This window comes from Mchenga conophoros, linkage group LG2, assembly GCF_057382185.1.
Source record: "Mchenga conophoros isolate Kocher_MC1m ecotype Shallow Benthic linkage group LG2, M_conophoros_male_GT1.1, whole genome shotgun sequence".
NCBI classification, from domain to species: Eukaryota; Metazoa; Chordata; class Actinopteri; order Cichliformes; family Cichlidae; genus Mchenga; species Mchenga conophoros.
In genome coordinates, this window is record NC_140527.1 from 29,496,843 (window position 1) to 29,519,829 (window position 22,987).

A 22,987-nucleotide genomic window follows, 5' to 3' on the forward strand; every position below is an offset into this window, starting at 1 on the left:
GCCCTGTTATTTGTGCTGCCAGGTAATCATGGAGTGCTTCTTTAAGATTCTTTAGCCAGTAGGTGTGGAGCTTGTCAGGTGCTGTCCAGCTCTTCAAAGATTTATTGTTGGATGTCTGGCTTTGTGATGTTGACTGGCTCTTGCTCTAGGAGGTTGCTGTGGTCTGCTCTGTGTGATGCATCTTTCTGTCAGATGTTTTTCTAGTAATGCCTGGTTTCAGCTCTGGGTACGTCTGTTCTTGTGCTATTTTTCCCTTGTAGCTGAGCGATGGATGATCGGAAAACAGGCAATTTACTCTTTTGGCCTCTGCTTCTCTGGTCTATCACTTTAGCCAAGTGGCCAGAGCTGCAAATCTTTCTTTTTTTAGAGCCTCAGTTATGAACATCTTCTTGCACCTCCTTTTCATCCAGGACCTACTTCTCAGGACACCTTTCTGCACGTCATTTACCCAAGTAATATCCTTGATTTTGGATTCCAGCCCTATATTCTTAATGGGGGGCTTCCTCTATGCATAATCATATACTATTATTAATGTGTCAGTGGCATATACAGTTCAGTAAATAATTCTTTGATCTCCTGCAGAATTTGTAAGCTTGCGCTTACAAAGAAATGATCAATCACTATCTTTTATGGCAGTCTAATTTTAATGGGGAGCACCAACCAAAAATCCAGAAAAAAAAGCACATCAGATTTTGGCCAAGATCTTCATCCTCAGCTTATGCCAAACATCAGAATTCTTTGAGTCAAAGAGCGTGACTCAAATAACCACTCATTGCAGTCAAGGTTTGTGTGTTTGAGAAGAGCATCTCTTATCTCTTCATGTTGAACCTTGAAGTAGATGGCCTACAGCAGCAGAGCACCACGCTGGGTGCCACTCCTGTCAGCTAGAAACAGGAAACTGAGGTTACATTTCTCATGGACTTGCCAAAACCGGACAACAGACTCTGCCTTATGTCAGTGCTTCGGGGTGCTAGTGGTGGTGTAATGGTGTGGAGGGATATTTTATTGGCCCACTCTGGGCCTCATTGTACCAATTTAGCATTGTTTACATGATGTGTTATCTAACAAGATAACACATCATGTCACAAAGCTAAGATTCACTCTAATTGGTTTCTTAAACATGACAGTGAGTTCACTGAACTCACATGGCCTTCACAGCTTCCAGATCTCAATCCAACAGAGCACCTTTGAGATGTGGCAGTTTTATAATATAATGCAAGTAAAAAAAATAAACTAATAATAATAATAATAATAATAGTAAATAAAAATAAACAATAGGGCGTTGGGGGAGAATTTTTCTGAGATTAGAGTCAGAAACTTATGAGAAGAAAGAAAACAATGAATGGGTGGAAGGATTTTGCTTGATACACAATCCATAAAAAATGCACTCAACCTCATCAACAGTGACTCCATTTGTCATTCCCTGTTTGAATTAGTGGGTTTAATTTCACTGAATCATTTATATTATTTTTCTTGGAAATGTTAAATATGAGAGTACGTTTGACTTTTCTTTCCTTGGTAATTTTTTAATTTTGTTTTTAGCCATGAACTTACTTGTTTAAGCTCGAATAATACTCATGAGTAATGACAAAGTATTGCTTTTCTCTCACATTCTCTGCCTCGCTCTGTATTATCTGTATTGATAATAATAATAATAACAATAATAATAATGATGATGACGCTTTTGTTGTTATTCCATCTCAGATGTTGTTTAAACTTCTTTTTAATCCTATTAAAACCTACAGCAGCTGTTGATAAGGTGCATGACCCTGTCCCTGATTCAGAGGATGCATTCAGCCTAACAATGCAGTTGCCAAATCTCACACAGTGCTTTACATGGTCAAGGTCATCTCAAAGTCTCCATTACATCTTGGCAAACAGATTACATAATTGTAAGGCAGTATCCAAAGCTTTCCCTGTACATGTTGGCAGATGATCAGTCACAGTGATCAAAGCACTAGATGTGTTTCTTTGTTTTTGCTGCTCCACTCCAGCCCCCACAGAGTCAGTTATTAGAATACAATATATTATTATATAATATATTACATATGCTGGTACTGTAACAATTCCCGAGATCCTCATACACTGGCAAAAAACCCCAAACCTAACATGCTGGGAGAGAAAAAGTGATTATTTTTCTCTTGCAGAAAACAAAAACAGAAAGCCTTAGTAAGATGAGGAGGGTGTGAGTTTCTGTTTTGAGGTGCGATTCTTGCCGCTTAGCTGCCTGCTGCACCAAGCAAAATGTTTTTTGAACTGTAGATACTGTATGCCGACAGAGATGCAGACAGATAGACAAGATCTGTTTCGTTAAGGAACATGCAAACTGAAAACCAAAATGAGAAGGCACAATCCAACTAATACAAGCAGGCTGGCAGAAAACACACACGCACGGACAGGAACTGTAAACATATATTATCTATGCTCGGTCAGAGTGTGTGAGCTTCTGGATGCAAGTAAGTGACCTCGGATTAGTCGAAACAATAAAAAGCCACAATTCTTCAAGTTAATTAAGACAGCCCCGTTCTCTATTCCTTCTTTCAGAGCACTGAGCAGGTGGTGATGGTTATGTCGTCGCTGTTGTTCTTGTTCAGGTTTGCGCACATTAAGATTCTGTTGAGCTGTGCTTCCCCCCCACCCCCGAGTTACTCTCATTTTCCTCCCTCCCCCACACTCCCTCCTGTCTGTCTCTTTCTCGCTCGCTCTCTCCCTCTCTCTCATGTTGTGTTTTGTTTGTGAGGATTATGTGGGGAAAACTTCCAGACAAGTGGAAGCTTTAAGACTACAAAGCCACCTGTGTGGTGGCTGGGAGGTAAAACAGTGTGGCCGCTGGAGACTTGGGTCAGGTCAATCAGGGGAGGCAGGCAGAAGGCTTGTTAAGATGCTGAAACAAGCAAAGGATGTCTCGTCCTGTTTCCAAGATCCTCCTCGGAGGCTGCTGGGACCTACAGAACTGCCGATGTGGCCAACATCGATCAGCTTCCTGCAGCCTGTGGGGCTGGCTGGCTAACTGAATGTCTGTCAAGCTGATGGTGGCTGTCCAGCAGGCAAGAAAACATTTCCAAAAATGCTCATTTCTTCTGAATTGCATTTTTTATTATTCATTTTTATTGTGCTTTCACTTAGCTCGTCTTAACTTGATGGTCAGAATTCAATTTAGTTTTATCCCTGCATTTTTCTCCTCGTTGTAAGAAACTGGGCGTGACAGGCTTAATTTGTTTATCTTGATCCTGAAATGCTCTTTGTCCAGTCAAGTGGTACAACTCTGGATCATTGTCACTGCCTGAAATGACATGCCTGATTGCTGACAGCCTATCCCAGCTGTCATAAGGTGAGAGAAGCGGTCACCCTGGACAGGTCGCCAGCCCAGGGCACATAATGGAAACAGGAAATCCCAATACCATTAGCCATATTGGTTCTGGCTCCAGGAGGCTTCACTCTTGCACTGCAGCCCTGAACTTCACCTGGACTTACCTGGCGGCGGCGCATGTGAGAACACAAATGTCTGAGGCAATTTCTAACTGGCAAACTCACTAATGCAAAGTCCAGATCATGTTGTATTGCTTCAAAGAGGGAATAGCACAGCAAATTTTTCAGAGACACAAAACTCTATGTATAGAGTTTGCAGAACAATATGATAATAAAAGTTAGAAAACAGGTTTCACCAGAGCAACTAATGAACTTATGCTATGATAATATATATTATGGATACACTTGTGATTTTTATTATGATAACTCCTGTTTTGGGTCTGTGAACATCTACCTTGTGAATCAGTGGAACAGTTCTGCTTCGGCTGTTGAGTTATGGCAGCTAAACTTTACCCTTAAAAAAATTCTCCCATAGATTTCCACTCGGGATTCACTGAGTGCCTCGTCTCTCTCTTAAAATGTCTCCAACGAAGTGCCTTATTTCATCCCCACTGCCACGTCATTTGAGCTTATTTTACCAGGTTTCGGCATATAAAAATAACTCTCTGTAATCATGACATCACAGAGGTGATTCCCTTAAAAATCACCTGGGGTTCCACTGCGTTATTTTCCTCGGTGAATCCTGTTATTTCAACCACTCGAACAAACCTAGAGCTCCGAGGCAGCCAGCGCTCTGTGAATGACAGAGAGTGAGGGGAAAGGACGGCAAGGGGGCTGGTTAAGTGCACTGAGTGAGTGGCAGTAATCACAGCTCTGGTAAAAGCACTCATTTGCTCTGTGTTGCATTCCTCAGAATGGGCCTCCTCTCCATCTGATTCTAGCTCTCTTTCCCTCTGCTTCTCTCTCGATCTGATAATAGCTCTAGATTGAGTAATTGTGTGTTTGAGTAGCGCTACACTGTAGGGTGGAAACCTGCAATCAGATACTGAGAACACAGTTCTCTCTCTCTCTGTCTCTTCATTCATACCATGCCTCAGCAGTCTGGCCTCTCCACACCCAGCCCTCCCTTCAGCCCTGCAGTTCCTGCAGGGCTCACCCCTATGCTTCGTTTTTTTTCTCCCTCTCTTTCTACACACAGCTTAGTCTACACAGCCAGCGAGGGCCGGGGTCAATAACAGCTGTGCGCCGTGCTGTAATTGATGTCATCATTTCAATTTGAGCTGATTACAGTTGAGAGCTGCTTATCGTGTGACCCGGGGTGGAATAACATGCTGTAGGGCCCAGCGAGCTGTCACGCCTGACCAAGCTTAACTGCTGGACTGGATGGATGGATGAGTTGGCTCAGCCCAGGGCTTCCTTCTCTATTGACTTCTAATGCAGAGGTAATGACTGAGTGCATTACAGGGGCATGGCTGGCGCAAGTGTCTGTGTCGCTGGCATTTAATAGTTCTGGGGCTATTATTGTGATAGGCCTGCCCCTCTGTCAACACTCTCTCACATGATTACCCCTCAGTTGGCACAGAGCTGGGTGCATGTGAGTGTGTACTCCCATACTGTATGCATGTGTGTGTGTGTGTGTGTGTGTGTGTGTGTGTGTGTGTGTGTTTAGAAGCTAAAACTTTACCATCTTTAATACTTAAGGTAGAACAGTAACAACGTCAGTTGCATTGAATTAATACAATGATGTATTTTTTCATAGTATGTAGTATTTGCAAGGAATGTGCCAACTCCAAGCATCCACCCACAGAAAATAAATAAATAAAACACCTGTCAGTGCTTTGGCATTTCTCCTTGCAGTTCATATCTGAGTCTTTTCAATGAAAACACCAAAATAACACTGCCGCCTTCCGGCATTCCTGCTGTGTACTAATAACACACATGAACAGACTGCGGCACACAGCCACGCATAAATACGGCACATTAGAATCTAGAAAGGGCTACGCCTTCAGGACTAATTATCTGCTAATATAATTATAGCCACTTTATGAAAATACTACACATAAAATATCTTCTAGTTAGTAAGATCTTGAGCTTGCTGTTAACACAAACAGCGGGCACTGCCCTTAACCCCCAACACCACTTGTGCGATCAACACTTAGGAGCAGAGCTGCTGCTAAAAACAGACAAAGCCCGCTCACTAAAGGAACACTGCCTCTTACTGTCTCCTTCCTTTTTGCCGGAGCTCTGAATCTGTGGGTGTTGGGGAGCCACATTCTTTTTCTTTCTCTTTCTCTGTCATTTCCCTGACTCTTTTAATACCTTCATTAGGAGGGCTCTCCTGTTTGCTGCTACCGCTGCTGGCCAAAAAACACGAGACAGAGAGAGAAGTGAGGGGTGGAGACAATAAGAGAAATGTGTGCAGTAGTTTTTGTCATGCAAAGAGGTAAAGATGGTTCAGATTAAAATTTTTTTTTTTTTTTCATTTTACCATTTGCTTGAGCATTTGACTGAATTGCAAAGGTGTGTTTTCTGTTGTGTTTATGAGGACCGACAAGGTATGCAACATATATCCTATCTGTGGAAATGTGGGTTCTGTTATCCAGGTGTGTATCCACCTTGATTTTAGGAGAAAAAGCCAAGATGACAGGTAACTCACTTCCTCTGTTAAAGCCTTTAGGATCGCTTCTCATACTCCCAGATTTTTGGCCTACCCAGACCCTCTGTTCCCACAGTAGACTATAGCTGACACCCCATTTGTCACAACATGCTGATTACCTGAAGCAGAAAGCCTCAAACTGGAGATAAATATCTGCATTTGCCACGCTGCAGTCGCAGATTATATTTGTCTGCTAGTAGGACAAAGCATTCATCTCTCAATCTACCACAGTTTAAACATTATTCAAGCATTATCTGCTTTGTGACACGATTTGCTGCACAGTCTTGACATTACGGTTGGAGCTCTACCTGTAAACGGCTGTCTAAATATTCCACCGGGAATACTGACATATTTCTGATGGAATATGTCGATATTCCAGGTGGGGTATGTGGATATTTCACACTTTCAGTCATTTTACTCCATCATCTCCTGTCTGTCCATAATTTTTTTTTCTCTCTCCCTTCTTTTTATAAGATTCTTCTTGTCTTTACAAGCTTTCTCTTTAGTTGTTGTGTGTTCGCATTTATGCGTGCCAAACTTTAAAGTTTAGAATGAACTGCTGCAGTGTAATCCTTGACCATTTCAGCCTGTGTGGCCACTTGAAAGACAGGGCCACTTCAAACTTAATAGTGTGCATAGAGCGCTCGCTCTGATTATTTGGTCTCATAAGCGGAGCTCATCGAAAGCAGAATTTTATAAAAACTTAAAGAAAAGCATTACTAGGAAAGAAAAATTAATTTATATGATGTACAAGCCTCCCAAGTGTAAATTACTGCATCTCTGGCTGACAGTTTACAAAGCTACCCTGTGTCAGTCCTCAGAATCTCAAGGTGAGAACGTTTTAATGGATAATTTTGTAATCCTCGATGTCCTATAACTGCAGGGGAAAAGGAGGTCCTCTGACCCTTGACCTTCCACAATCAGGCCAACACAGTCACAAACACGGCAGGAAAGCCACAAGTATGGCCAATCACTCTCACACATACACATAGACATTAACATGTCTCTATATGGAGTTCCAGTTTCTCACAGTTCATTTGTGTCTCAGAAAGTGTAAGAAAACTCCAGATTTTTGTTGTACAGTTTTTCATAAAACCGCTTTTATCTAAGCAAGTGTTTCTTCCTATTAAGGTCAAAGCTGAACCGTAAGCTCAGAGTGAGAGAGTTTTGTTTTTTGTTAAATAATGATGACAAAATCTTAAATATCCATTTAGCACTTTCTTAACCACTTATCCAAATAAAGCGGAGCGGGCTGAAGCCTATCCCAGCTGTGCTAACACTGGACAGATTGCCAGACAATCACAAAGCTACTATGAAAGCATAGACACACCATTCACAACTACAGCCAATTTAGAATTGCCAGCTAACCTCATTGAGGCAACCAGAGCACCCGGAGAAAACCCGCATAGGCAGAGAGAGAAGATGCACCTCCTGCTCCGAGTGCCAACCACGGCACCACCTCGCCTTCAAATTTGAAATGTAAAGTAAGCAGCAGTCCCCAATATGTCCCTCTATCTTTGCAACAGCACAGCCAAAAAAAATCCTGGAACAATTCTTCTGAACCTCCAAACTCAAATACCGAATAAAGCCTTTCTGACATGGCTGCAGTCGGAGGGTTTTCCACTCATGCTGCTGCATACGTTAATCAGATAAAATCAAGACTGTGATTCTCTGAATTGTCAGATTTTCCTCCTCTAACAGGGATTATATTTGAAGACACAACATTTTCAAAGTCAAACAGGTAAACCAATAACCTGGCGCTTACATAGCCAGCATACACAAAAGCATGACCCTGAAACCACAACAATTATGAAGGGAATTATTTTATAAACCTTTTGCTTTTTTTTTTTTACATGAAAAAATAAATAAATAAATATATATATATATATATTTGAGAATTTCAAAGTTAAAAGAGCATTGTGCAAAGAAAAGAAGAAATGAAGCTTGATGTTTTTACAGCACCATAGTTGTATTTAAATTTCATTTAGAATGACAAATGCATGCATGCACACACACACACACTGCTCAGTTCTCACCATCTATGGTATTCTGCCCCATTTTTGCCTTTAAAAGAATTTAAGAGGTTATTATTATTATTATTGTTAGCTTTGGTTTAAGTTGTATTTTTTCATTTAAACACTACCTTTTCCTTTTTGTAATCGCTCTTCCCTTACCACACTCCTGGGTCATAGCCAGCTAAAGGTTCTTGGTTGTGAATGACAACAGAGGGCAGAAGACACTCTAACCAGGTGTCTGGGTCAATAAAAAAAGAAAGCGGAGGTATTATTTGGTATTTATTTATTTATTGTCATTGTCAAGAACAATGAAATAGCTGGGCAAAGATGTCCTGCGCGGCTCTTCTGGCTTTAAAAAAGACGGATGTGGGCACAGCTAGGCAGAACTTGGCTGTATTTCTTGGCATAGGAGATAGGTTGTAAGAATTGATTAGTAATGATGTGAGTTGTTCAAGGGCAGAGAGAAACAAATTAAATCTAAGCAGACAGCCTCACGTGATTATTAAAAAGGCTTTTTCTTCTCTTTTTCTTTTGACTCTTTCACGTGTTACCTACAACGCTGACATCAATACTGCAAAAGAAGATACGATTTTTAAACGATTCTTAAGCCTGTCTTGAGAAGTCTTTTCATTTAGTTTTATACTCCAAAACACTTTGTGTCATTACTTGAGGGCTAAAATATATTTTAGTGCATTTCAAATCTATGTATGTTTTATATTTTATGTATACTGCTTACATTCTTGAGTTAATGTGTAACTGAAAAGCAACAGGACATAAAAGTGGACGGATATTATTTTTTAGTGAGGAGACTGACAGACAGATATGTGGATACTGAACATATCACAGACAATGCGTATGAAATACTGCAATATAATATCCACTTTTGGTGACAAAAAATATTATTCAACTTATTTATGATTATGCTGAGTCTCTCATATCACTTGATTATGATAAGAGAAAGTTCTTGGGCTGGTTTAATACCTAAAAGGTCCACACAGACGTGAGGGGCAGCACACAAATGCTCTAGTCTTTCCTTACATGCTGAAGAAGAAGAAGGATGCCCACAAGCACAGGAAAAAGTACACATGGCACAGCAGAAACTACATGAGGAAGATGGTGACTAGTGCTGATGCCCCGATTCACTGGCAAGAAAAGGCAGTAAGAGTCAGCTATGTAAGTATTTTGCATTGTTACCCTGAAATAGACATTAGAAAAGATGTTCATGCAGGATAATTAGATATAATGGCTTAAACTAATGTAATGAAATAAGGTTGGTTTAACGTTAGCGGGCTACTCAGCAACAATCCCAGCATTTCTGTCTGTGTCCTGTTAACAAAATGTAACGTTAAGCTGTCAAATAAGCAGTCTGCCACCACAATGTCGGTGATGTAAGATGAATAATCAAATTAGTGTTCATCTAAAATCACCAAAATTAGTAAATTGGTGTGAAACTGGATATTCAGAATTGTGTACTTCTTCTGGTATCTGTACCAACGACTAAATTTCTGGTATGATGACGTCCCTGTGAGTTACTACTGTTTATAATACCAGTGGAGTGTTCAGGAATTCATCCATGCAGATTAGGGATTTTTCTAGTGACTAATTTATTAGTCGTTTAAACAATAGAAAAAAATGTGACTAGTTGACTAGTCTAAAAGACAGAAAACTGTCAGACTGAGCAAACTTTAAATGGAGGTAGTTGCACACTAAAGGAACCTGTGTAGTTTGTATTTAGGATATATAGATATATATATACGATTAAAGATGTTCCTCGTGAATCAGATCATGTTTAAAATGTTACTGAAACGTGCTAACTCACTATAGCAGTGCTAGCAGCAGTAGCTGTGGTTTATCTCATGTTAGCAGCCACACGTCAGTACGGAATATGGTTACATCCCCCTTTAGCTGCTTGATTATATCCCGGTTTATCCTGATACACCATACAGCTGATCCTATTTTACATCGAACACTGCAAAGAGCCCAAACAACAGCACTGTTAGTACAGATGTCGCCTTTTTCCTTTCCTTTCCTCTAACTTCACTTCAGACAAAGTGAGTGAGAGATGCTTGTTTTATGCAGGTGTAGCGCAAAGGCAGTCCACCTATACCTGCAGAGAGTGTTTTCTGTCAATGTGGGCAGTGTCACAAGTATGTGGTACAACCAGTTTGTGGTCCACTCTTGGTCTGTTCACCAGCCGCAAAGAAGAGCGACGTTATAACATGCAAAGATCTGAAACCGAGTGTTCAAAACACTTAAAAGTGTCCACTGCAGCCACTCTCTGTGCTTTTCATGCTGTATTTTTGATTTTTTCATCACTCCCTTCACTTTTCTGCTCCACTTTTTAACCACTCAGCATTCCACCAACACATAGGTTATCCATGCCCAGCAACATGCAACTGGTATTTTGAAGGACTACAAGGAAGTACGTTTGCAGAAACCCATCTCCATGTCCACACAGAGACACGTATGCAAACAGACACATTTGTGGGACCATAAATTGCACTAGACGGACCTGCCATGGTCTAGTTGACTATCACATCCTGAATGTGGATAACATGGGATTTTGTTCCCCATTTCTTACTATGGACAGATCAAGATTATATCAAAAAAAAAAATCAAAATCCATGCACACAAGTAGCATGTTTAAATAAAAGAAAGCAGTGCGCTCAACAAACCAATGATCAGCACTGGCTGATCTGTTATGTGTAACCAGCTACACTGCGACAGTAATCTTTATTAGAAATTGCCAAAAGGCTCTGAAATGACAGTCTGGAGCAAGCAGCAACAGCAGTGAGTTGCCACTGGCTGGTGTCAAGCTAAGTGGGCATGTCAGGCCTATGCTGTCCTGGCACCTTGCCTGCTCTCTCAGTTGCTCGCTCAGTCCCTAGTGTCCCCAACCCTAAACGGATCCAGTTGCTGTTCCTCAGCTCCAGCGGGGGGCAGATCTGGCTGACTAACAAACCCTTTTTTCTAATGAGGAAAACTCCTCCCCAAATCTCATCAGTGCCTGTGGGTTGCAAACCCCCATGTGCATATTTCCTCATATTTGCTTGCCTATTTTCTTCCGCCCCGAGGCATATCTTTCACACTTGTCCATTCCACCTCTTCCCCGAGCACCGGTCTCCATCTTTCTGCGTCGTCTCATTTCGGTTCCTGTGCACAGTTTTCACACCGTCTATATCTCACTTCTCTCCCTTACTGACAGCCATTCACCAACTGTTTGCCGTCTCCTTTCTTTTTTCTCTATTCATCATCAGCTCTATTAAAAGCATTTACAATTTGAGCTCTTTGAGCAACTGTTGTGCAACCAAAATATTTTGTGGTGGCTATTTAAATTTGAATGCTGTTGTAGTGTTAGCGACTTGTCCACACCTTCTGTATCTATGTATTACAAGCCTGCTAAATGCTATTTTAATAGCTGAAGTAGTGATAAATAAAGAGGTTATCTTTGAAACATCAGTAATCCCTCCTTTTCCTCTTTGCATGACTAAACTAAAAGAGGCAAGAGGACAGAGGGATGAAAACATGACTCAGGCTTTTCTCAGGGCAGACCTAGTGTTGAAGCTTGTTTAGAGGACACCAGGCAGAGCAGGATGGTTGACCCCACGAGTGCTTGTGAGGATCAAATCTTTTATGATCAGCTCTATCCATTCCCTTGTGTCTCCTTGTGTCATTTTGTCCACAGACAACTTTTCAGTCACGAGAGAAGAGCACAGGTCACACACTTACCAGGCCATCACAATTGCTGATCGCCACAGTGGCTCCTGGCCTGTCTGTGATGTCACCCACATACAAGCATTCATCGTGCAATGGCTCAGAGTACCGGATGCTGTCGTTGTCATCATGCCACTCCATCTTGGCTCCGGGTGCAACCAGCCTGGCATTGTGGCGCAGACGTAAGTGGAACTCCCGGCCGAAGATGGTGACGTTGTAGTAAAGCCTCTCCTGAGGGGGCACAGCTCCTCTTGGTCCTTCCCACTCATCATTGCCTTCTCCTACCTCCCTCCTCCGGCGCCTACGGGACTGCCCTCCTGCCATGCTGCCAGCCGAGACGGCGTGTGACAAGAAGCGGCCCTCTGCGTCCACACTGATCGGCCTAACCAGTCCATACTCCCCCAGGATGTGCTGCAGGGAGTCTAGGAAAAGGACAGGTAAGTTGGGTGGGAGGGAGGAAGGGAATGAGACAAGAGAAGGTGAAAGATGGTAAAATGCACAAATGTGGGAGGCAGTCAAGAGGGAGAAGTAGAAAATTAAAAAAAACAGCACAAAGAGGAGGGTACGTCATGGGTGAATAATGGGGGATAAATAGTGGGGAAAATCAGGAGTCATGGGAATGGAAAAAAAGAGGTGGGGGGAGGAAAAAAGGGATTAGGAAAATGTCAAGTTTGGCAAGGAATTATTTATTCCTTATTCCAAGCTGCGGTAAGGGTAGCACAGTGATAAATAAAAAGTGAAATCAGTAACCTTTCACACACACACACACACACACACACACACAGCCCCACCCATGAACCTAGAGGCGACCCCCGTGCTCGGCAGTTTGCGTTTGGAAACGGCAGCCTCAGCAGTGCACGCTGCGCTCCTGACACCTTCTGTTGCCCTTCCACCATCAACGGGAAAGTCAGTACAAGATCAAGGTGCTAATTGCTGCTTTATCACGCTGTTATATCACCCACAACCTGCTCAAACCGAGAATAAACAGAAAACCTCTATTAAAAACAACAACAACAAAACTGATCCAGTGGCTCAGATCCCCCCCCCCTCAGCCGCTTCTTATCAATATGAACTGAAATGCATCTGTAACCACTGTTCTCATGATCATCAATATCTATGATTAAGTGATTATATTTAAACTGTTCGTACAGATAAGTATAAGACACACGTTTTTAACTGATATCAAATGACGATTTCTAAGATTAGAAAGCTCTTTCTCTTTTAGTGACATGTGACACTGACGTTACAGGTGCAACCTCGCAGCGCTCATACACTAACACATAGCCTGCACACACTGAGCCAAGGCCACTTTATGGTGTCAATGCCATTACACAGTCAAACAGTATGTTGCTGTCACCTTGTATATGGTCCCCGGATGCAGATCCACTTCTTTCTTTCTTTATTTTAATATTTAAGTATCCACCTATAACATTTAATTCATAAAGTTTGCAAACCGATAAAAGCCAAACACACAGTGTAAACATTTCTTCATCCTCCATGTTGGAGGAATGATTTGATAATAGTGTGATCAATAGGCTGACATCCGACTCCAGCGTCCTGTGACAGATCGATAGATGCGACAGCGGCCGAATCGGATAATGTTAGGCTACTTCCCTGCGAAATCCGACAGTAAACCGGTGCATCAGATGCCCTCTTACACCCCAGATAAAATTATACCCTGGACAGGGGGGGGGGGCAAATCACAACACTGCTTGCACCGCTGAGGGACCTTCGGAAAGTCCCTTTAAGCACCACAGCAGGACACGGGCTACAGAAGTTGCAAATGCGCACCACAATATCATTTGCAACAAAACTGCAAAAGCGTGGCAAAAATGAAACACAAGCAAGAAGCAGGACAGTGCCTCCCCGCTACGATGAGCTTCCACACTTCCAGTGAGCGCGCGAGAGCCCCCGCGCAGCCCAGCTGATAAGATATGATCAGATAAGAAGAACAACGTAAACACTGACCACGCTCAAGTGGACTCCACTCACCAACGCTACTGGCGATGTAAAGGCCGCTGGTGTGCAGCAGAAAGGCCGGTAGAATAATTAGGACAGTATATCCTGTTGAGAAACCCATGGCAGCTCCGAACTGCGCAGGTGAGAGAGTGGGACTCCGGGCTCCAGTGTGGTGAAGTTCCCCGCCTGGCGCGACCAGCCACGCCACGACAGCAACAGCACAGCAGCCCGCAACTAGACTGCCAAGTGCACCGGGAGAGACGGAGCTCTCCTCCCCTCTCTCTCTCTCTTTCTCTCTCTCTCCTCCTCCTCTCCGTCGAGGTCTCTCACTCTCGCTCGCTCACTCTTCTTCGCGCCCTCTCTCACTCAACTCTTCTCTTTCCGCTCTGTCTCTCCTTCTTTCTCCCAACTTCTCTCTTGAATTCTGCGTGCTCCCACTTTTTTTCTATTTCTCTTACCTCTGACAACTCTCTGAAACTACACACACACGCACACACAGAGACCGGCCGCCGGGAGTGTCTCCTCTGTGTGATAAGTGAGGATATGTGAGAGCGGTGGCTGTGCTGCGGCTGCACTGATGGACCGACAGACAGCTTTTTTTTCCTTTTTTTTTTAAAGAAAAGAAAAGAAAGAAAAGAAAGAAAGAAATGCGCTTCATGGTACATCAAGCGCATGTCACAAACCCGAAGCATTGATTCTTATTTTTTATTTTTTACACTTAGACACCCTTTCCGGGACCATAACTGCTGTTAAACCCTGCACTCCACCGCACTCCGACGAGCTGCGAACCTCTTTGTAAACTTTGAATATTCCGTTAAGCTTTCTTGTTTTCAGTACGCAGCAGCGCCCCGCGTGGTGTGCTGGTAGAAATGCACTGAGTTTTGCAGGGCCCAAGGGTCCAATTTACAGCCAGCGAAAAAAAGAAGAAGAAGAAAAAAGAAAAGAGAGAAAAGAGAAGCCTTATAGCCATAACCTGCATTGCCCTCATTTAGCACATCATTTACCCTCGTTGACCACTAATCTTCAACTGTTGTAAACAGAAATAAGATGCATGACGTGAACTACAGAAACGAGGCAAACCATTTTTATTTCAAATTCCTTTTTTTCCCTTTTAAGAATAACATTAAGGAGAGGTAAATAAATAAATCTTTAAAATAACATCAAAATCAATTAATTTAATCTGCTGAGTCGCAAAATAAGCTTTTTTTAAAAAAATTTTTTAAGGCAGCAGATTTATTTATAGTCTTTAGTTTCTATTCATTTTTATTCTTGTGCCAAGATTTTCAAAGCAACAAAAAGCGATCAAAGAGTTCCAAAGATGCAAAACACTGTTTACTTAGTTCCAAATACTGCAAAACACATCAGATTGAAGTGCAAAACAATCAGCGTAATTATAATTGACCGTTCCTCCATGACATCATTAGTTTTAAAATATGATCATCTGACTAATATATGTCCTCCTCAATGCGGTCAAACAGCTTCTAACCTCAAGGGCATGGATTTTGGGGTGTGCTGTGGTGTCCTGCACTGGGATGTTGGCAGCAGATCCTTTGGGTCTTGTGGGACGGCTTCCCGCAGATGCTCGATCAAATTGGGATCTGGGGAGTTTGGAGTCTGGATCAATGCCTCGGGCTCTTTGTCATTTTCCTCAAGCTGTGCATGCCTGGGCTTTTTTTCCCCATATTCCAGCTTCACGCTGCACTTATGGCACAAGTTATTCATTTCACCTTTCAGCGCTTTTGCTGTTGTGGATGATCGTCTAGGTGTGTGTTTTGAGGAGGCTACAGTGATCCTGAGCAGGTGTTAAAAAATGGAATAATTGTGAAAAAAAGAATTACACCAAAGATCAACCAATAAATAAATAATACATCCTAGTTCTTAACTGACTTAACAGACAGTTACTTGTGGGACTCTCAGTACACACAGCTGATTTTTCTTTGTGGAACAGAAAAACATATAGAGGAAAACAGATTTTTACAGAGGTAAAATAATCGGCTTGGATTGCTCTTGGAGTTAAGCCTGTACAGCTGCTTAAAGGTTACACATAACTTCAAATGACAGTATTAATCGTGCAATAGCAGAGATTTCCCACCTGTCTAACAGTAACCCTGTCAGTTGAGAAGGTGCTACTTGCTAGTTTGGAACAGATCTACTGTCCAACAATAAAATACCCCAAACAATCCTAACAATCAGTAGCCTAACCACCAGTTACAGTAGAGGCTTTCTTTCGCTGAGCCCCTCAGGCTGATCCAATAAAGCATCGTGCATAATTAGATGATGGTATTAATTACTCTTTCTGCAGAAGCTCAGTCAGTGTAGTGCTGCTTGGTTGCAACCTAGAGGCAGACAGTTTATGTCAGGTAAATAATGGGAAGCCACAGGCAACTGAAAATTGTACATTTTTAACTTTTAAAAAAGTTAATTGTCTGAGTGGCCTTGCTATTAGCGTCTAAAAATGTAGGTTAATTAAAATAGCTGTTTTCCTGTTGTAACATTTTTTTTATTATAATATTTCAGATAAAAGGTTCTGTTTAAAACTGCTGTGAATCTGCTGCAGCTCTGCTCTAAATATATTGTTACCAAGGTTTTCTTAAATGCGCTTCATTGAGGAAATATACTCAGTATAAAGTAAGTCGACTTATATGATTTTGTGCCTTACCACAAATCTGAAATACGAATGATTCGTCTTCAGCTTTCTTTTTATACTTAACACATATATCACTGAGCCTCTGGCACTGGAGTGAAGTTCACTCTTGATGATTAATAAGTGCTGAACACAGAGCTGTATGGGTCAAATTCTATTAATGATACTGTAATTTCCAATCATTACAAATCGTGATATGAATTGACTTATACGCTTTTTCAGTTTTCCTTGGAGACACTTTGTTCGCTGTAAATTTCGGATGACTACAACATTCGAAAAAGTCACAGCTGCCTGACAAAACTGTCAGCTTCACAAATAAAGTTGCTTACTGTGAGCATTTTAGCATTCTAATTAGTATTTAGATCAAAGCAGTGCTGTGCAAATAGCCTCACAGATCTGCTACAGTGGCTTTTAGACTCTGATTTCTACAAAGATCTGGTAGCTAATTCCACACGCCACTGTGTGTGTGTCTGTGTGTGCTTATGTGTGTCAGCTTTAAACAAAAAGGCTTAAAGAAAGGAATTTGTTTACGTATCTCCAAGCTTATCAGAGGAATCTTGTTACCGATTAGTACGATGTACCGTGTCAGTCATAATTTGCCCAAATTTGGCTTTTCCCAGTATAGTAAAGGTGGTAATATACACTCACCAGACACTTTGAAACGTGCACTTTGCTAGTACTGGACTGTACTGGACCTATTTTTGCCTTCAGAACTGCTTTAATTCTTCATGGCACAGATTTAAGAAGATTGTGGAAGTATTCCTCAAAGATTTTGGTTCATATTGATATGATGGCATCACACAGTTGCTGCAAATCTGTCGGCTGCACATCCGTGATGCAAGTCTCCTGCTCCAACACATCTCAAAGTTACTCTATTGGATCCTGTTGGGGTTTTAGTGATCATGGAGGCCAATGAAATACTCAATGGTACGTTCAAGAAACTAATCTGAGATGATTTGAGCAGCATTTTCCAATCTTCTGTTGCTCAATTTTAGTGAGGCTGTTTGAACTGTATCCTCAGTTTCCTGTTCTCAGCTGACAGAAGTGGCACACTATGTGGTCTTCTGCTGCTGTTGCTCTGCTCCAGTGCTGGATGTGCTGTGCATTCAGAGATGCTTTTCCGCATACCTTGGTTGTAAAGAATGATAATTTGAGTTACTGTTTCCTTATGAGCTCAAAGCAGTCTAGCCGTTCTCCTCTGACCTATGAGATCAACAAGGCATCAGAGCACTTCCACTCACTGGATATTTTTATCTCTTTCAGACCATTTTCTGTAAACCCCAGAGATGGTTTTGTGGGAAAAACCCAGTATGAGCAGTTTGTGAAATACTCAGACCAGCCTATCTGGCACCAACAATCATACCACAGTCACAGTCGCATAAATCACCTTTTTCTCAATTCTGATGCTCGGTTTGAACTTGTTAACTATGTCTACATATCTAAACTCAATATGTTGCTATTATGTGATTGTCTGATTTAATATTTGCATTAAGCAGCAGTTGAACGGGTGCATCTAACAAAATGTCCAGTGAGTGAAGACCCAAGACGATTCTTTGGTTTGTTCCTTTGGAATCATGAGAAACAGAATTCTTTATTAATCTCAGGAAATTATGTGGTCACAGTTGCCCTATGATAGTAAATAACTAAACTAAAATAAATTATACAATATATTAAAAAGTTTCAAAATATAACAAAATAGTTCTAATTAAAATATCCCACCATTTTACACAAATTAAATATATCTAGAAATCTGGAAGACTGCTGATGAATGTCCACATAGTCACTGCCTTTGGTTCTGTTTGTGGTTTCCATGCTGTCTGAACTAGATTTTCTTATATTCCGTGTCTTTAGTTACACTGTAAAGAAGCAACTTCAAAATGATTATTCTAAAAAATAAAAATAAGAATAAAAAAGCTGAGCTAAACCAAAATGAATCTAAGGCCACCTCATATGTGTAAATGTTATTTTCTGAGCCTGAGAAATAGTGATGTAGGAAGAAACAGAAAAAGTAATGTTAACATTTCAGTGTCTTGCCGACATAGTCATGCAGTGCACTGCTTGAAATAATTAGGAAATAGTTTACTTTTGGCAGGACTGCTCACCCTGTCAACAGGATCAGTTAATGAGCAAAATTCATTGGGTAAGTTATTGTTATATGTAACATTGAAATGGTGTGTGTTTCAGATATGTTTCCTTATTATAATTACATCACAATATTAAAGATTTTTGTACGAGTATTCTGTACTGTTTCTATGTGAATAAAACATAATAAAGTGATGGCCATAAATGTACAGAAACGCCACTGAGGGTAGGAGAAAGGGCGGAGAGCAAGGATGAACAGGAGAGACAAAAAACAAATAACAAAACAAAACAAAAAATATGAAAAGGATTTTAAAGAAAACATCAAGGACACACGCACAAAAACAAAAAAAACCTTGTTACATCAAAAAGAAAAGCCAACAAAAAGTAACATGAGACATGTTAAGGTCAAAAAAGAGAAAGGATAGAGTAAGAGAAGAATAATGCAGACAGGGGGACGTATCTGGGCCAGCATGAAAGCACGCACATGTAAACACAGTCCAATTATACCTGGAGGTCTTCGCCATACAAACACACAGTGACCCTCTGCTGAGAGAGAAAGAGTGCGACTGTGTCAGTGTGTGTGTGTGTATTGCGCAGTGAGAGGTCATCTTTCACCAAGCATCACGGTTACACCTTGGTTCGCAGTGCCTGGATCTTCACAAGCCTGTTTGGGTACAGGGGAACACAGATGCACACACACAAAAATACCTCTTTTTCAGGAAAAAGCCACGCCCTGCTTTGCCTCGAGTTCCCACCATAACAACGCACATGTAAGCGTTCCCGATCTACACACCCTGCATGCCAGTCTGTGACCAGTGGACACCCTGCCTCCATATGAACACTTATGCCGTTACCCGCATATACCCACCACCCTTCACACCATCTCCTCCCACCCCTCGCTCCTGGTTACTTTGCTGTTGCCATGGAGATACCAAGCCCTGCACCTTGAAAAGTGCACTTCGAAGGAGTCGAGGAGAGACAGACAATAATATCCCTATTTCCAGACAAACAGACACACACACGAGCGCACAAACTCTTGTGTTTGTGGAGGTTATTATAACTAGGTTTGGCGGTGCCGGGGTTTGTGTGTGTGTGTGTGTGTGCAGGCCTATGTTTGTGTGTTTTTATGGGAGGTGGGTGTTCAGATGTCCATTGCCTGTGCATGTGCAAACAGATTGCGAGTGGAGAAATAGAGCTACATGGTCAGACGAGACAAGTGGAGAAAATCTGTTGTGTTCTCAACATGTTGCACTGTTTCAGGGCTTCATGCGTTTAATATAGATTTTAATTACAAATTGTTATATTAGATTACCCCTTCAAGTGTCTATCCCCCACTTTAATGAATTATGGTTATCCCCGGGTACTGGCATTCAAGTGAATCCTTACTAGATTATTAATACTACATAAAATCATTTAAAAATATATTCTGGTTTTTGCTCAAATTTGTGTTTTAGCAACTTGATTATGCTGCATGTGTTAAGGGCTATACTGAGTGAGCATATGCTGAAAAGTGTCCTGCAGGGCCACCATTGCCAGTCTCTCCAATGACTCCTGCTGTCCTAGCAAGGTCAGGCAGCAGGCCACCATGTGTCAGCATTTATTAGCATATCTTATGAATGCAAGGACAGGTGTTTCCAGCGTCTCAAAGAGGTTACATGATGAGACATCAAAGCCCCATGACAGCACATCAAGTCAAAGCCATGAACTCGGACACAGGTGTCTCCTGAAAGTCGATTGTCATAACTCTACATGGAAATTAATGTGTGATTGTATGCATTTGTGTATAAAAAGGCAGGTGTTAACAATGTATTGCACGTGTAAATACACTGGCTATCATATAAGTTCTCATAGCTTATAGTTGCATTTCATGTGTAGACTATGAGGAATATAATGGGTTATTGATGAACCCCAAAAGCCCAGAAGAAAATGAAAACTCACATCAATGATTTGATTTGCTTTGGTGCCACAGTTTGTCTGTACAAATACGCAGTGGAAGTAAAAAGGAAGTAAAAAAAAAAGACTGCACAGTCCTGTGGAAAACTAGCTACAGCCTTACTGCTTCCGCAGGATTTGAGAGGATAAGTAGGATCCAGGTGCTGCCCATCAAAACCGCTTGATTAACTGATTCTCAGCAAGTGTGACCAGCTTTTAAAAGCACAAGTTCTGACAGGTTGCTGGTTTCAAAAATTGAACTCTTCACAGGTGTGGCTGTCCTAGAAAATTCTCGCCAAGATCACACCAGGCAATGCTCAGAGAAACTGCAAAAAACCCAATGACGGCCATTGTTTTTTGGACCACAGTGGAGATGTACACACATGATGTGTATTTTCTTTACATGACTGCATAGATCATCACAGCTGAGGCGCCGATCAAAGCTGTAATATAGCTTGTGCATTTATCATCAATAGTGTTTTTATCAGTCATGGCACCAATTATGCCAGATACAACATAAAAGCATGAGCTTGGGTTTGAGGCTGGATTCTCCATCACCATGATAGACATCTCAAAATGGGCCTGTGCCAAGCTTGACTTCATTGCCTACCTGAAATAACCCTTTGCACGGTTCAGCCAATGAGGGTGTCTACATTCAACACACAACAAAAAACCTATGGTATAGTAGGATTAAATGCAAAATATTTAGAGAACACTAAAGTGGTCAGTGGTGGATACACCAATACAGCTCATACTCTTTCCTAAGATTTTTTCCTTCAAATTTTTATGCTTCAACACTAAAGCAAACTGACTGATTTTGTCAATACCTTTCACAATGCCAATCCACTGCAGGACCTTCTTCAGGTGTGTGTTTAGTTTGGCAAATACACACAAGGGCATGCACGCACAAACACACACATGCAAGCCTTTGCTATCATGCACCATATGTTATCTAAGCTCTCAGTGGGTGCCTGTGGCCTATTTCCCTTTACTGCCCTTAACTGATCAGATAACTGATCGCTGTGGAACTGGAGCATGGAGGTGCCTTTTGTTTTTCAACTAATATCCAGCTCCTATCTCTGTGTGTGTTTTACTAACATTACAGCATTGTTACGTAAAAAAAAAAAGTTTGTTTTTTTATTTAAATATGCAAAAAAAAAAAAACTAAAGAAAATAATTCTTAATAGCTGATGGGGAAATGTTTTGTTTTGTTTTCAGTACTTTATCAGCCCTAAATTAATATTTCTTAATCTTCATCCCACATAAGAAGATTAGGAGGATTTTTTTTTCTGGATAATTTTAATCTTTGCCTAGACCTGGCTTGTGCCAGTGACCAGGGCAATAGGAAACTCGAAATGGGCCTGGATGATCGAGGGCAGTCTGGCTTTTAATTCCAACAGTGCCTCATCCCACACAGAGGGAGCCATGCCAGAAGAGACAGATTCTGCTCCCTGACCTCAGTGGCACAGTGGTCACTGATTTTATCCTGACCACAGGAAGCTCAATGTCCTGCCCAAGAAGGAGTACTATTGTAGTACTATAATTATCCATGGGAGTTTGTATGTGTTTGTGAGATTTAGGAAAGAAAGAAAAGGGGGGGGGGGAGTCAAGAAAGAAGGAAAAAGAAAGAAAAATCCATGGCATGGAAAAAAAAGGCATTGAAATGTCTGGATTGGGTTCTTTTTTTAAGGCTCCTATGACAGGATCAGGTCATCGAGTAGACAAAGGTGATATGCTGGAAGACAAAGGCTGAAAATCTTCCCCTGTTCTGTAGCTCGAAGTCTGACAGCTGTGGAATCTTTGTTACTCAGTAAATCACTAACTGTTTAACTGCTTGCCTGTTTTCTCAGTTACTGTTTGTCCTTCCCTTTTAGCAACAGGCACTCCACCTGCTTTACCGCCTGTCAGAACATTTGATCATCCCCACCCCTTCACTCAGCTCCCCTGTATAGAAATATCAATATTCAGAATTCACTCTGCAGCCAGATTGCCATTGTGTGTTTACTTTAACACTGCAAGCTTATTTCCTACCTCTGTGCCTGTCTGATTACCTGATCTGACATTTTATTTGCCTCTGTCTCGGTTTCAGTTCCCTGTCTATAAGTAAGAACTTAGCTGATTGCCAGTCTGAGCCTTTTCGTGTCTTTGCTTAAGCTGTGATTGTCATGGTCCCTGTGCCTCCCCGGCCAGCCCAGTGTGGCCACAAGTGTTTGTTGTTTTTCTCTCACTCTGTCTCTCCTACCTGTCTGCCTGGGCGGAGCTCTGATTGGGCTCCTGCCCTTGGCCCACGCACCTGCAGCTGATCTCGAGCGGATTGCAGTTCTCTGGCTCTTAAGGCTGGGGCTCTGAGCTGTTCGTCGCTGGAATATTGAGTAACTCTCGTTAGTATTGCCTGGCTTCCTTGCGATTCTACTGTTCCCGTGTTTGCCTTCGACTTACCCTCGTCTGTGTAAACAGGTTTACCTGGATCAGCCCTTTTGTGACCCCTGGACCCCGTGAGTAGGAGAGTGAGCTGAGCTGCTTGTGTGGAGACTGTTTGGACGAGGAGCAGAGCGAGTGCGAAGAAGTGTGTCTCCCCAGCCAAGTGATCCCCGGGACCCTGGTGTTTCCCCCCCCTTCACGTGTATATAGTGCACCAGTGTGATTAATAAAGTGTCGTTGAACTGTGCTACCTCA

The 22,987-nt window shown here is 41.8% G+C and overlaps 1 protein-coding gene across 3 annotated transcripts in view; it reads right to left on the reverse strand.

Annotated features, from left to right (window-relative positions):
- The window catches only part of LOC146582204 (A disintegrin and metalloproteinase with thrombospondin motifs 2-like), a 142,280-nt gene extending 127,624 nt beyond the window's left edge, over window positions 1-14,656 (reverse strand). For all 3 annotated transcript variants that reach the window (XM_085292898.1, XM_085292889.1, XM_085292880.1), the window contains exons 1-2: window positions 13,687-14,656; window positions 11,710-12,116 (exon numbers count right to left, since the gene is read on the reverse strand). In XM_085292898.1, coding sequence (XP_085149024.1) covers window positions 11,710-12,116; window positions 13,687-13,774 — 495 coding nt within the window. In that variant the 5' untranslated portion in view covers window positions 13,775-14,656. The remainder of the gene's footprint in view (window positions 1-11,709; window positions 12,117-13,686) is intronic.
- Window positions 14,657-22,987: the final 8,331 nt, after the last annotated feature.